Source organism: Phocoena sinus, chromosome 16, assembly GCF_008692025.1.
Source record: "Phocoena sinus isolate mPhoSin1 chromosome 16, mPhoSin1.pri, whole genome shotgun sequence".
Classification (NCBI taxonomy): domain Eukaryota; kingdom Metazoa; phylum Chordata; class Mammalia; order Artiodactyla; family Phocoenidae; genus Phocoena; species Phocoena sinus.
The window spans coordinates 7,773,567-7,789,700 of NC_045778.1; the positions used below are offsets into that span (position 1 = coordinate 7,773,567).

The 16,134-nt window shown below is 42.9% G+C and overlaps 1 protein-coding gene across 6 annotated transcripts in view; it reads left to right on the plus strand.

Annotated features, from left to right (window-relative positions):
* The window catches only part of MTR (5-methyltetrahydrofolate-homocysteine methyltransferase), a 117,743-nt gene that overhangs the window by 84,832 nt on the left and 16,777 nt on the right, over positions 1 to 16,134 (plus strand). For all 6 annotated transcript variants that reach the window (XM_032608645.1, XM_032608641.1, XM_032608642.1 and 3 more), the window contains 3 exons: positions 3,157 to 3,224; positions 3,802 to 3,922; positions 11,759 to 11,840. In XM_032608645.1, the coding sequence (XP_032464536.1) occupies positions 3,157 to 3,224; positions 3,802 to 3,922; positions 11,759 to 11,840 (271 nt within the window). The remainder of the gene's footprint in view (positions 1 to 3,156; positions 3,225 to 3,801; positions 3,923 to 11,758; positions 11,841 to 16,134) is intronic.

Genomic DNA, 16,134 nt, shown 5'->3' on the forward strand with positions numbered 1-16,134 from the left:
CTGTAATGTACCTTCTGACCACCTGGGATCTTGATAAAGGTCAGATCAGGTTAAAGTAGGTCTGGTCAGATAGTCTTAGATCATCTCATTCAGTCTCATGACTTTTTTTTCTTGCTCCTCTCCCCTTTCATCTCCCCTCCCCTTCCCCTCCTCTCTCCCCACCTTCCCTCCCCCCTTTCTCCCCACCCTCCACCTGCTTTTGGCAATTTATTTTTATACATCTTTTACACACGGTCTGAGGACTTTTTAACACCATCTAATATGCTGTCAAGTCCCAGGTTTTATCCCCAGCATGGATCTGTCACCTGGACTCCAGGCTTACCTATCCAGACGACTACCTAAGGGCTCCATTTGGATAGCTAAAGAAACAATATTTTGAAACTCGAACTAATCGCTGCCATTAAGATGCCCTCTACGGGGCTTCCCTGGTGGTGCAGTGGTTAAGAATCCGTCTGCCAGTGCAGGGGACACAGGTTCGAGCCCTGGTCCAGGAAGGTCCCATATGCTGCGGAGCAACTAAGCCTGTGCGCCACAACTACTGAGCCTGTGCTCTAGAGCCCGCGAACCAGAACTACTGAGCCCACTTGCCACAACTACTGAAGCCCGTGCGCCTAGAGCCCGTGCTCCGCAACAAGAGAAGCCACTGCAATGTGAAGCCCACACACTGCAATGAAGAGTAGCCCCCGCTCGCCGCACGTAGAGAAAGCCCGCATGCAGCAACGAAGACCCAACGTGGCCAAAAATAAATAAATAAATAATAAAAATTTAAAAAAGAAAGAAAGATGCCCTCTTCTCCCCCTCTGACCTTACTCCCTACAGCTTTCTCCTTCCTCCATTTCTGTCCAGCCACCAGGTCTCCTTACTTTTCCTCAAACAAAAGCAAGCATCACACAATGTTCCTGAATGATACAGTGCCTAAAACAAGAAAAAGAATTGAGAGCAAGATGATTCTTGCCATCATACTGATGATTTTTAATTGAATTTTTAAAATATATGCAATGCTAAAAGCAGTCAGCTTTGAAATACATGCCTCTTTGTCTTGATAGAAAAGCAATATGCTATTTTGCTTAGTTTTATAGGCTGTATTTAGTCACAGCTTAACAAATCTGTTGCCAGACTGAGTGCAATGTGCTTAAAAAAAAAAAAGGGTTCCACCTCGCCCCTGTTATAACCTGCAGGCCCCATCATCAACACTTACAGCATTTGTTCTCTACCGGCTTAGTGCTAACAGACCTGAATAGAGTTAGCATTGATTTGAAATTGTGTACTTACTGAGGATTCCATATATGCTGCTCTATTTTTTTTTAATTTAAGTAATATGGCAACAAGCTAAAAAATCTAACAGTATGAGAAGCTATATAGTGAGAAGCAAGACTCCTTCCTGCGCCTGGTGTCCAACTACACCCACCTGTTAGCAGCTGACATGATGTCAGGTAGTAGTTCTTAAGCATTGATTTTTTTTTTTAATTTAAAATTATTTTGCCTATTTAGTTTTAAGAATTGTTGACATTAGGAAGCAAGTGAAAACGCGTACTGTAACTTTTTAAACATCTTTATAACAAATACTTATGATCAAATTAAATTGTCAAAATGACTGACATTCCGTGTACTCTCTAAATCTAGAAGAGTAGTTTATAGAACATTTTCAAGGGCAGAAGTCCCATTTTCTCCGAGTTCCAGAAAGCTGTCTCCTCCCTGAGTTACAGTTCCTTGGTGTTACTCTGTCCTCTGAGCGTAACAGGCTCCAGGCTTCCTCTTCCCAGTTGCGTCCCCCTTCTCATGTGCCCGCCCAGGGTCAGCTCTTCCTTTGAGTCTCACTCCATCTCTTGTGGTTACCTGCTCTCTGATTCAGTCTCCCTCTCCCTCAACTTAAGTCACCACATTCCTTCTAGTCAGCTTTTCATGTGCAGGAACTGACCTCTTCTTGCTTATCCTCCTAGTTGGCTTCCATGTAGGGTATACTGTTCAGGTGATATTTATTGAGTGAACTTACCCAGCATCTTTATTGGCCTACATGGCTAAGAAGATGGATTTTGGTGTCAGATCCTGGTTCAAACCTCAGCTCTGCTACTTATAAGTTGTTTGACTGGACAAGATGCTTAACTTCTGGGCCCACACTTCTCTGGGCCCTTCCTCATTAAAATGTAAAAATCATCTTTTCAAGAATTTTAAAAATAGAGAGTATTAATTGGTAAAACCTGCCTCAAAATCGAGTTTAAAATATGAATCAAGCATCGTAAAAATATTTATATTCTTTAACGCAATAATGCCATTTGTATTAATCCATCCAGTGTATATATTTGGATAAATGCATGAAGTAAAATATGAAAACAAACCACAGAAAATGGGCCCCATGGTAGTGCTTCCATGTAGAGTTCCTGTGAGGGTTAAACAAGATTGTTTATGCAGAAGGCTTAGCATAGTGGAAACAACCCAGGTGTCCATTGACAGATGGATGAATAAACACCATGTGGCATATTCATACAATGGAATATTATTCAGCCTTAAAAAGGAATGAAGTTCTGACACAGGCTACAACGTGGAGCAACCCTGAAGTCATTATGCTAAGTGATATAAGCCAGACACAAAAGGACAAATAATGTATGATTCCACTTGTATAAATATCCAGACTAGGCAAATTCATAGAGACAGAAAGTAGAGTAGAGGTTACCAGGGGCTGGGACGGGCCGATCAGGGATTGTTGCTGAGGGATTACAGAGTTTCTTTTGGGGCGATGAAAGAGTTTTGAAAATAAATGCTGGTGATGGTTGCACAACATTGCGACTGACTGATTAGTGATGCTGAATTGTACTTAGGTTAAAATGGCAAATGATGTGTTACATATATTTTACCAGAGCTTAGGAAATAATAGTGTCCTCTACCAAAAATTATTGAATTGTCTCCTTTAAATAGGTGGATTAGATGCTCTGTGGATTAAGTCGGCAAAGGTGTTTAAAAAAGCTCAGCATAGTCCCTGACCCATGGTCAGTTCCTAATGGCAGTCGTCGATGAGTTGGTGGTTGATATTTAGTGAGCTTTTCAGTGTGATTCCAGTTTACGTTAGAGCAGTATTTAATGGCTAAATAAAAATGTTCGTCTAGCTTTTTCCCAATGGGTTCTCATTAATTTTTCTCACATCTCATTTCTGTGCCCCAGAGTTATTGACTTAGGAGTCATGACTCCATGTGACAAGATACTGAAAGCTGCTCTCGACCACAAAGCAGGTACTGTGCAGCCGTGCTCCTGGGCATTTCAGTAAATACCATTTCCTCCCATTGTCTGTCTATCAGTGAATAGCCATGCCCCAGCCCATGTGGGATGGTGGGACATTGAGACATTCAAGTGCTAGCTCTGCCTGGGGGTGCTGTTGTTGCGGTTTATAATGGAGGTAGAAGGGGTGAGCAGGTAACCATGAAACTCCTCTCTAGCTATGAGGAAGGGGAATGGGGACAGGCTTCTTAAATAGAGAACAGTTTTATTGGATTTTTTTCCTCTGTGTGTAGTTGCTTTTATGTTTCTTCTGACACTGTGACACGTTGAGTCTGGGAAATCATGAACTAACAATTGCGTGGCTTCCCGAAACTGTGGCAAGCATATTCAACGTGAAGTTGCAAATCATATTTACTCCTGAAAGCAAACAATAAATTGAAAACCCCAGTCAGAAAAGAAGCCTCAGAATTAGAAATTGGGAACTTATCTTCTGTCTTGTGGTCTTTATTACAAAGTTTTGAAAATGAGCCTTTATACTTTTTCTCTCATCCTCCTTCTTACTGTCCTTTTTTCTCTTTTTTTAAATAATAGATATAATTGGCCTGTCAGGACTAATCACTCCTTCCCTGGATGAAATGATTTTCGTTGCTAAGGAAATGGAGAGATTATCTATAAAGATTCCGTTGTTGATTGGCGGAGCTACCACTTCGAGGTAAGTCATGCTAATGAGCTTTGTGCTTCCCTTAAATTCTCTTAAATGCCAGTGTTTAAAAACAGTGATAAAACCTGACTTTTTTTCTTATGCATAGTGCATTGGCTCCTTATCATATAAATACACGAACTTTCCAGCCTTCACACCACGAGAGCCAGAATCATTTGGGGGCCTGCTGCAGGAAACTCCTCTGTCATCTACCCCCTCTCCCTGTTTTTGGATTCCTTTGGCCTGCAGTCCTCTTTTCCTTCATCTTCTCACCTCCCATTCAGTTCCTGAGACTTCCAGCGAACACTTATCCTCTTGAAATCAAACTGAGTGGAGAAGCTGTTTTTTGGTACAAAAACACTGCTTGAACTTTAGCCCACTCTCTGTCTTGAAGCAGGTATCTGACTGAATAATTACAAGTTCTCTTGAAGAAACTCCAACCTTGTAATAGTTGAGATAGAAAGCTGACCTAGAGAGAATGAATCAGAGGATCACTTTGGGAAGTTGTTTCTGAAAGAGAGACCTTTGGGGAACCTTTAGGTCAAATAATTTAAAGAGAAAGTTCAAATTCGGTCACATGATTATTATTCAGTTTGTCGGATTTCTCCTGGGGTCACGATCATAATGATATTTGGTGAGAGGTATGTTAATTATGGGTATTAGACTTAAAAAAAATTTTTATTTTATATTGGAGTGTAGTTGATTAACAATGTTGTGTTAGTTTCAGGTGTACAGCAGAGTGATTTAGTTGTACATACACGTAGATCCATTCTTTTTCAAATTCTTTTCCCATTTAGGTTGTTACGTAATGTTGAGCAGAGTTCCGTGGATATTAGATTTCTCATGACACATTCCTTATGCCCCATGTAGTTCACTTTGGCAGGGAGCAGTGCCCAGGAGGAGCATTGACCTTGATGGTCACACAAGCATGCAGTTTACTTTTCTGATACAATATACAGTAGACGTGGGACAAAGCTATTCCAGAGTTCCTTTCACTCTGGAAACAACTGTATGTTAAGCCATTTGTATTAGGGATCTCCACAGAAACAGGATCAGTAAGGGGTGTGTGCGTGTGTGTGCGTGTGTGTGTGTGTGTGTGTGTGTGCGCGCGCGTGTGTGTATCTATACAAGGGGGTGTGGGGGAAGGGAGGGAGAGTGATGGATTTTAAGGAGCTGGCTTATGCGATATGGGGGCAAGTATGTCTGAAATCTACAGGGAACGTGGGCAGACTGGAGGCCAGGCAAGAGTTGCTGTTGTATCTTGAGTCCACAGGCAGTCTGGAAGCAGAAGGCCTTCTTCCTCTGGCGACTGCAGCCTTTTCTCTTAAGGTCTTTAATTGATTGGATGAGGCCTACCCACACGGAGGACAATCTGCTTTACTCAGAGCCTACTGATTTAAATGTTAATCATATCTAAAAAATACCTTCACAGAAACATCTAGATTGTTGTTTGACCAAAAACTGGGTACCATGGCCTACCCAAATGGGCACATAAAATTGACCATCCTTCCATTTATAACCTGAATGGACCATGTTCATGAGTAGTCAGGGTTCTATGTCATGTATCCACTAATTACTTTTCATACTTGAAGGACTCAGTAGTGTGGCTGTTGTTGCTCACGTTAGAAAACTAGGTTTGTTTTTCCACGAAGGACTTACCCACTAGGATACTGGCAGATCGTTCTCCAGGGATATGACCAACCATCGATAACTGAGGTTTCAGTGAGCATGGTTGTGGGTAATTGATGATTATAGTGTGAATATTCATTAGCTTAGCAAAGAGGATGGTAAGGGAATCTACAGATTATTGTCAAAATGAAAGACCTTTTAAAATCATCGTTGTAAAAGAGGATAAATAAATACTTAAATGAGCAGATGTAATGAAATGCGTTATGAGTTATGTAAATGTGATGCTGGTTTCCAAATGAGAACCACTTTATGTGGACGCTGCACTCGGGAATTCAATACCAGGAAACCACATATTGCTACTTGTGCAAGTTGGAATGTTACCAATAGTTAATTCTACTATATCTCTTACCAAGTAAGAGCCACCAGATTAAAGAGGTTTCTTAAAAAATAACCGGAAGTAACATGACTAACCTCTTAGGATACATCATTGGCAAACTTAGCCATAAAGGACTCTTATGGCTATGACTCTATACCAGTTATAACCTGGTATATCAAGTTAAAATTAATCAGATCAGATATCACCCACAGTCTTAGTGCTATTGTAGAATATCTATTCTCATCATCTGGGAAACTAAATGTGTTCCTCCAAGGAGAGAGAAATCTGGATCCCATGACCTCCCAAGGTCTCTTTAACTCTCTGATGTTTTGTTTCTCGATGAGCTTTTCTGGTTCTATTCTCTTCCATGCCTGTTGCAGTTTCTGAAAAATTATTTAGAAAATAAAAGCCAATAGTGGTGCTTCCAGGTAACCATCCCCGTCTCCATTGTGGTGCAAGAGCAGCCTTTGAAAAACAGATTCTCGTGCAGCCTCCAGGAATGTCAGTGTAAAATTCCCCCTTCTGCCTTCATTTTAAAGTGTTGACAGTGGGTGAGATCTCAGACGTGGAGGCTTGCTTCGTCCAGCCCTCTTATTTAAGTAAGCACTTTTGCTAAGTATAGCACTCATGTAGAAAAGTACACAAGTCACAGGTAAACAACTTGATGAATTTTTTAAAAAATGAAACCACCCATGTAGTAACCCCCAGATCAAGAAATAGAACATTAATGACACTCTGGGAACTTCACTGGATCCCCCGACCTAGTCATGCTATCTTCTATCACCACAGTTTGGTTTTGTCTGCATTTCGACTTTGTGTAAGTGGAATCCTACTGTATGTGTTCATTCTTCTGTGTCTCGCTCAACATTATGTCTTTAAGGCCTAAGCTCATTATTACAGTAGTGTTTTTGTTTTTGTTTTTTTTCCCATTGTGGTATAATATTGCATTGTATTATGCCCTCTGGCTTATTTATCCATGCTAGTGTTGGTGGACATTTGGGTTTTTCCAGTTTGGGGCTATTACACAGAATGCTGTTATGTATGTGTTTCTGCCCTGAAGCAGACTTGCTGGGTCACAGAATATGCATATGGTCATCGGCATTAGATATTTTTTCTAAAGTGATTGTATTAATTTATACTCCCACCGGCAATTATGAGATTTCCAATTATTCCACACCCTTTTCCGTTTTATCCATTTTAGTGTGTGCGTAACAATATCTTGCTAAGGTCTTCATTTGTATTTCTCTACTGACTAATGATGTTGAGTACCTTTTCATGTGTATATTGACCACTTGGATATGCTTTTTAAATCTTTTTTTTTTTAAATTAGGTATTCTGCCTTTTTTTTTCTTTTACTGATTTGTATGCATTCTTTATATTGGAAACAAGACTCTTTATCAGAAATATATATTGCAAATAGAGTTTTCCAATATGGCTTACCTTTTGCTGTCTTAGTGGTATTTTGGGTAACAAAAGTTCTTCATTTTCATGAAGTCTGATTTATCGATCTCTTTATGGTTAGTGCTTTTCGCATCTGTGTAAGAAGACTTCTACCCTAGGAGAGTCAGCTTTGCTAGAAAGCATTCGGGAGTTTGAATGTCTCAGAAGTCATCTGAGAACGCTTATCGTCACCTCCTACAGACCTATGGAGGGCTCAGCAGAGGCCCAGTTCTTTCCTTTGCTGTTTTTGAGCAAATGGAGGCTCAGGAGTTCCAAATTCTCATGAAAGCAGATCTGTGAGGGGAATAGCAGCATGGCTTTTCCAAACGTCAGGGGCCTGAGGTAGGTAGCATGAGAGAATTAGAACTGTACCCCCAAGACACGAAATGAGGCTTGAGGATGGATCCTTGGAGAGGCTGAAAGGGTTATACAGATTTGGGGTCATAGATGGGTAGAAATCTGCTTGGAATGGCCCTTTTTAACCTGTAGCTATAAGAGACTAGAAAACTGAATATTCTCCTGTCTGTAATACAGATAGTTTTGTATCACAAACTAGAAATGACTTTAATGGAAATCTGGCCCTTTTAGCTACAGAACTTCTCAAGGGCACAAGTCTCGCAGTTAGCTCTCAATTTTTAACTGGTTTAAAGCCAATAACTGCAAAGTGTCTTTTTCAATTATCTTTTGTGTAGTTTAAACTTGGAGAATTCAACAGGAAGTCACATTGCTCAAAGCTGGAGGTAATTTTCTGAGTTTTCTGTTTTGTTTTGTTTTTTTAACTGCTATGAGGTAAGGTGCTGAATTACATAACTGATAATATTTTCCTCTGTATAGGATTTCAAGGAATGAATTTTACATGCTAATCTCACTCCTGATTCCATCTTTTTTTAAAAATAAATTTATTTATTGAATTTATTTATTATTTTTGGCTGCGTTGGGTCTTTGTTGCTGCGTGCGGGCTTTTACTAGTTGCAGCGAGCGGGGCCTACTCTTCGTTGCGGTGCGTGGGCTTCTCATTGCAGTGGCTTCTCTTGTTGCGGAGCACAGGTTCTAGAGCGCAAGTGCAAGGTGCAAGGACTTCAGTAGTTGTGGCTCACGGGCTCTAGAGCGCAGGCTCAGTAGTTGTGGCGCAAGGGCTTAGTTCTGTGGCATGTGGGATCTTCCTGGACCAGGGCTCGAACCCGTGTCCCCTGCATTGGCAGGCGGATTCTTAACCACAGCGCCACCAGGGAAGCCCTCCTGATTCCATCTTAATTTTCCCATCCTTATTTCCCATTTTCTCTCATCAAATTTTAAGTTTTGGTTATGCTGCATTTATGTAAAACACTAGTTCTGAGATAAGGTATGACATGAAATAAGTGCTTGGAGTGCTTGTTCTTTTTTTTTTTTTTTGCGGTACCGCGGGCCTCTCACTGTTGTGGCCTCTCCCATTGCGGAGCACAGGCTCCGGATGCGCAGGCTCAGCGGCCATGGCTCACAGGCCCAGCCGCTCCGTGGCATGTGGGATCTTCCCAGACCGGGGCACGAACCCGCGTCCCCTGCATCGGCAGGCAGACTCTCAACCACTGCGCTACCAGGGAAGCCCTGATGTGGTAATTTTTTTTTTTTTCGGTACACGGGCCTCTCACTGTTGTGGCCTCTCTCGTTGTGGAGCACAGGTTCCGGACGCGCAGGCTCAGCGGCCATGGCTCAACGGGCCCAGCCGCTCTGCGGCATGTGGGATCTTCCCGGACCGGGGCACGAACCCGTGTCCCCTGCATCGGCAGGCGGACTCTCAACCACTGTGCCACCAGGGAAGCCCTGATGTGGTATTTTGTTTGTTTATTTTGGCTGCACTGCGCGGCATGGGGGATATTAGTTTCCCGACCAGGGAGGGAACCCTCACCCTCTGCAGTGGAAGCGCAGAGTCTTAACCACTGGACTGCCAGGGAAGTCCCCGGAAGCACTCTGATAGCTGGGCAAGCTCAAATTTCATACCTGTGCTCATCCAGCTTGGGCAGTGTTTGCGTTGGAAAGGAGCACTTTGATTTGTTTTGTTTTGTCTTTTTAAATCATGAAATCCATCCATTTCTTCTCAGTTCCCTTTCCCAGGAGATCATCAAAGAGAGAATGGCCAGAATTACACTGAGAACCCTTGGATACTTACTAAATATCAATTATATTGATTTAAACATTGTAAATTTTACTGGCTGTCTTTAAAAGAAATGTCACTGAAGTTACGTCAGGCTTAAAACATTGTTTCCTGGGGGAACTTCATGCAGAAGAAAGACTGAGGTATATTTGTGTGTCTCAAGTTACTAAGGAGGCATCTGAGGAAGAGGACGCATACAGAGTCTAACTTGTGTTTTGAAACTGGAAGCAACATCTTGTTTATAACTTTTCCTACTGTTTGAAAATTTTCACCCCCTCATAGACTACCCAAGATATTTTCAGAATCTTCGGTCCCCCAAACACACAATAGGCACAAAACAGGTCCTGAGGAGTCAGTGGTGTTCATTAGGCTGCTCCAGGGCCGAGATGCAGCTCCCCCTGCTGGTGGGCCTCCCAGTCCAGAAGGCATCTCCTGCGCTAACTGGCCTAGGCCTCAAATTCCATCTCACAGCCCAGTTCTGGTGGATTATGGCTTTAGTCCTTTGCTTCCTGTTTATGCACAGAAATATGCTTAGAAAGGGGACAGGTGAAATGTTAGAGGTCTTGTTTGTCTCATTATGAATAAGTCTTTAGAGCCTTCCCTTAGAAGTCTCTTAAAAACACACTTACACAAATAATGTACCTTTAATATTCTCTTGGTTTTTAAAAATTACCTCAATAATCCACACTTATTAGAACATGTCAAACAATTCAGAGGAATGGAAAGTAAAATTTAGTCTCTCCCTTCCCACTTTCAGTCCCAGTTCTAACCTCCGTATAACCAGTGCTGACTCTTTGATGTCTGTTTCTCTGTGTTTTCTAAATATACAGACACTTACATACAAGTTGGTTGGTTGGGGCAGGTTGAGGGTGGTAGTGTTTTGTTTATTTTTGGCTGCATTGGGTCTTCGTTGCTGTGTGCAGGATTTCTCTACTTGTGGCGAGCGGGGGCTACTCTTCGTTGTGGTGCATGGGCTTCTCACTGCGGTGGCTTCTCTTGTTGCGGAGCATGGGCTCTTGGCGTGCAGGCTTCAGTATTTGTGGCACGCGGGCTCAGTAGTTGTGGCGCACGGGCTTAGTTGCTCCGCAACATGTGGGATCTTCCTGGACTGGGGCTCGAATCTGTGTCCCCTGCATTGGCAGGCAGATTCTTAACCACTGTGCCACCAGGGAAACCCTGTTTTGTTTCTTTTTTAAATAAAATTGTATTAAACATACTGTTTTGCTACTTTAGTTTTTCCTCATAAAGTAGCATATTCTGGACATCTTTCCAAATGAAAATACATTTTAGTTGAGGAGAAAGAATATGAAAGTATCTGACTTGGGAAAAGCTGCTGCTACTTTAAGGGGGAAGGAAGGAGGAGAAAAGACTGGGAACACTGTCCATCTTGTGGAAACTACTGTTGTCACCCTTTTATGTGGAATTGTGGCAAAGTCCACACTTCTGTCCCAGCTTCAGGGTCTTGGTTTAACTACAATAGCGGAGGGTGTATACATTTTCTGTTCTCACTTTAATATGTTATGTTCCGTAATGAAATAGCAGATGTGCAGCCTATGCTATTGCTATAAACATTCAGCAATCAGAGGGCAATTTTGCGGTAAAATTAGGTAATTTTAAGGATTAAAGGGTGTTTCTTCCTCAGAACTGACATTTTCAAGTTTGGCAAAAGGGATTTGGGGCTGAGCTAATGTTAGGATAAGATATTGTTGCTTTGGCCTCTCTGTGTTACTTTGTGTTGAATTTATTTACGGTCCAAGGCTCCTTCCTACAAGTACAAGGTGGGCTTGGGGTGGAGAGGTGTTGGTGTCTCCCGGGGGCAGGGAGCAGCAGCTGGGGAGTGGTGACCCGTGGCTCCTGCCAGTGTCTGGTTCTCCAGGGCTCCTGGCTGGAGGCCCAGCTCATCTGCAGGAAGAAACTCCACTTGACCTTTATGACAGCAAAGTGCTGTGCCCGGGCCGGTCAGTTCACTTACTTCAGACAGGCTGCTAGTACAGAGAGCTGAGGACATCATCCTTCTCATTTTCTCCTAGGCTTCTTTGTAGTCTGGGCCAAAAATCCATGCCTTTTCCCCCTTGGCTTCCCCCTCTTAGGGTGGGGAGAAAGTCATTCTCATTTTCCAAGGAAAATTTGGAGTTCAATATTTATAAGTACCTTGAAATCTTTCTCTGGAAAGCACTGTAGAATCACATTATCTCTAATGGTTCTGAACAAGACTTGTGTAGGAACTGTCAGCCCTGACGGATGTGTTTTTCTCCCTGACACCTCTTTTCAGAACCCACACAGCAGTTAAAATAGCCCCAAGATACAGCGCGCCTGTGATCCACGTCCTGGACGCATCTAAGAGCGTGGTGGTGGTAAGTGTGGGCCTTGCGTTGTTTCAGAGCTCCTGTGAAGGGAAAACAGAGAGAGCTGAGAGTTAGAGCGCCTATGAAGGGGCAACAGAGAGCGCTGAGAGATAGAGCTGCTGTGAAGAGGAAACAGTGAGCGAGCATAGTTAGAGCTGCTGAGAAGGGCCAACAGAAAGTGCTGAGATGTAGTCACAGCTGCTCTGAAGAGGCAACAGTAGCGCTGATAGTCAGGGATGCTGTGAAAGGGAAACAGAGCGCTGAGAGTTAGAGCTGCTGTGAAGGGGCAATAAAGAAAGTGCTGAGAATTAGAGCTGCGTTGAAGGGTCAACACAGGGCGCTGAGAGAGCTGCTGTGAAGGGGCAACAGAGAGCGCTGAGAGTTAGAGCTGATCTGAAGGGGCAATAGAAAGCGCTGAGATTTAGTCAGATCTGCTATTAAGGGGCAACAGAGAGGGCTGAGAGTTATAGCTGTTGTGAAGGGGCAACAGATAGCGGTGAGAGGTAGTTAGAGATGTTGAGACTGGGTGACAGACAGAGGTGAGAGATAGAACTGCGTTGAAGGGGCAACACAGAGCGCTGAGATGTAGTCAAAACTGCTCTGAAGGGGCAACAGAGCAGTGAGATTTAGAGCTGCAGTGAAGGGGCAAGAATTAGTCACAGCTGCTCTGAAGGGTCAACAGAAAGCGCTGAGAGTTAGAGCTGCTGTGAAGGGGCAACAGAGAGCGCTGAGAGAGATTCTGTGACGGGGCAACACAGAGCGCTGAGATTTGGTCAGAATTGCACTGAAGGGGCAACAGAGAGTGCTGAGAGTTAGAGCTGCGTTGAAGGGGCAACAGAGCTCGCTGAGGTTTAGAGCTGCGTTGAAGGGGCAACAGAGAGCTCTGAGGTTTACAGCTGCAGTAAATGGCAACTAAGAGCGCTAAGAATTAGAACTGCTCTGAAGGAGCAAACAGAGCGGTGAGAATTAGAGCTCCTGTGAAGGGGCACCAGAGATCGCTGAGAATTAGAGCTGCGTTGAAAGGGAAACACAGAGCGCTGAGAGATAGAGCTGTTGTGAAGGGGAAACAGAGAGCGCTGAGATTTAGTCAGAGCTGCTGTAAACGGACAACAGAGAGGGCTGAGTGTTAGAGCTGCTGTGAAGGGGCAACAGAGCGCTCTGAGAGTTAGAGCCGCTGTGAAGGGACAACAGAGAGCGTAGAGAGTCAGGGCTGCTGTGAAGCAGAAACAGAGAGTGGTGAGAGTTACAGCTGTTGTGAAGGGGCAACACACAGCGCTGAGATTTGGAGCTGCTGTGAAGGGGCAACAGAGAGCCCTGAGTTAGAGCTGCTGTGAAGGGGCAGTAAAGAGTGCTGAGAATTAGAGCTGCGTTGAAGTGGCAACACAGGGCGCTGAGAGAGCTGCTGTGAAGGGGCAACAGAGCTCGCTGAGGTTTACAGCTGCTGTGAGGGGCAACTGAGAGCGCTTAGAATTAGAGGTGCTCTGAAGGAGCAAACAGAGCGGTGAGAGTTAGTCAGAGCTCCTGTGTAGCGGCAACAGAGTGCGCTGAAGGTTATAGCTGCGTTGAAGGGACAACACAGAGGGCTGTGAGTTGAGGGTATTGCCCAAAACCTTCTATTGGTTTTTGTTTTTAACATTTTTATTGGAGTATAATTGCTTTACAATGGTGTGTTTGTTTCTGATTTACAACAAAATCAATCAGTTATATATATACATATGTTTCCATAGCTCTTCCCTCTTGCCTCTCCCTCCCTCCTACCCTCCCTATCCCACCCCTCCAGGTGGTCACAAAGCACAGAGCTGATCTTCTGTTGAATTGTACTAGAGAAATGTGAAAAAATAGCCTTGGGCTCGTGTCGTGGTCACTGCGGGTGTGTGCATTGCCGGAAGGAGGACGGGTGTGTGTGTCCTGTGTTTTCCGGCACCACCCCCGAGCCAGCTGCAGCAGTGCTGGCCTGAGTAATAGGAAGGGTGCCAGGACACTTGGACCTTGACACCAACCCAGAGAGAGATTTCAGCCATTGACAAATATTTACAAACATGAATGGGCACTTCTTAACTCTGTGCCAGAGATTAAAGGAATGCAAAAATTTTTAATCAATTTTATTTGAAGTATAGTTTTTTTACAACGTTGTGTTAGTTTCTGCTGTATAGCAGAGTAATTCAGTTATGCATATATATGCATTATTTTTAATAATCTTTTGCATTATTTAATATATTTTTAACATGTTTATTGGAGTATAATTGCTTTACAATGGTGTGTTAGTTTCTGCTTTATAACAAAATGAATCAGTTATACATATACATATGTTCCCATATCTCTTCCCTCTTGCATCTCCCTCCTTCCCTCCCTATCCGACCCCTCTAGGTGGTCACAAACCACTGAGCTGATCTCCCTGTGCTATGTGGCTGCTTCTCACTAGCTATGTATTTTACATTTGATAGTGTATATATGTCTGTGCCACTCTCTCACTTCGTCCCAGCTTACCCCTCCCCCTCCCCTTATCCTCAAGTCCATTCTCTAGTAGGTCTGTGTCTTTATTCTTGTCTTGCCCCTAGGTTCTTCATGACTTTTTTTTTTTATTAGATTCCACATATGTGTGTTAGCATATGGTATTTGTTTTTCTCTTTCGACTTACTTCACTGTGTATGACAGACTCTAGGTACCTCCACCTCACTACAAATAACTCAATTTCGTTTCTTTTTATGAGTAATATTCCATTGTATATATGTGCCACATTTTCTTTATCCATTCATCTCTTTTTTTGTTTTGTTTTTTGCGGTACGCGGGCCTCTCACTGTTGTGGCCTCTCCCGTTGCGGAGCACGGGCTCCGGACGCGCAGGCTCAGCAGCCATGGCTCATGGGCCCAGCCGCTCCGCGGCATGTGGAATCTTCCCGGACCGGGGCACGAACCTGTGTCCCCTGCATCGGCAGGCGGACTCTCAACCACTGCGCCACCAGGGAAGCCCCCTCATTGTAGTTTTGATTTGCATTTCTCTAATGATTAATGATGTTGAGCATTCATTCATGTGTTTGTTGGCAATCTGTATATCTTCTTTGGAGAAATGTCTATTTAGGTCTTCTGCCCATTTTTGGATTGAGTTGTTTGTTTTTCTGATATTGAGCTGCATGAGCTGCTTGTAAATTTTGAAGATTAATCCTTTGTCAGTTGCTTCATTTGCAAATATTTTCTCCCATTCTGAAGGTTGTCTTTGTCTTATTTATGGTTTCCTTTGCTATGCAAAAACTTTGAAGTTTCATTAGGTCTCATTTGTTTATTTTTGTTTTTATTTCCGTTTCTCTTGAAGTGGGTCAAAAAGGATCTTGTTGTGATTTATGTCAGAGTGTTCTGCCTATGTTTTCCTCTAAGAGTTTGATAGTGTCTGGCCTTACATTTAGGTCTTTAATCCATTTTGAGTTTATTTTTGTGAGTGGTGTTAGGGAGTGTTCTAATTTCATACTTTTACATGTAGCTGTCCAGTTTTCCCAGCACCGCTTATTGAAGAGGCTGTTTTTCCTCCACTGTACATTCCTGCCTCCTTTATCAAAGTTAAGGTGACCATATGTGCGTGGATTTATCTCTGGGCTTTCTATCCTGTTCCATTGATCTATATTTCTGTTTTTGTGCCAGTACCATACTGTCTTGATTACTGTAGCTTTGTAGGATAGTCTGAAGTCAGGGAGCCTGATTTTTTTTTTCATTATTGAATATGGGACATTGAATACAGTTCTCTGTGCTATACAGTACGACTCTGTTGTCTATCCTCTGTATAAAAGCTTACATCTTCTAACCCCCTCCCCCTTGGCAAACACCAGTCTGTTCTGTATGTCCATGATTCTGTTTTTGTTTGATAGATAAGTTCATTTGTGTCCTATTTTAGATTCCACATATAGGTGATATCATATGGAATTTGTCTTTCTCCTTCTGATTTACTTCACTCAGTATGAAAATCTCTTGGTCCATCCATATTTCTGCAAATGGCATTATTTTGTTCTTTTTTAATGGCTGAGTAGTAAGGAATGTAGAATTTTTTTTAATGACCCATTTCCAGGTAGAAAAACGTTTAATCTGGAATGGGCCAGCTGACCCTACCCAAGGGCAGAAAAGCATTCACAGATATATGTTGAAAACACAGAATTCGGTAAATATAGTAAAGAACTTACCTAAGTGGTTTTTCCTGCTTTTCTCCATCAGTGAAGCCTAACATCGTCTCTTGTTATGTGTTTCATTATTTTCACTGAATAATGGGATATAATACGTTGTGGGAATCTGAGTGACCATGTGGTCCAGTGGTTTCCAAG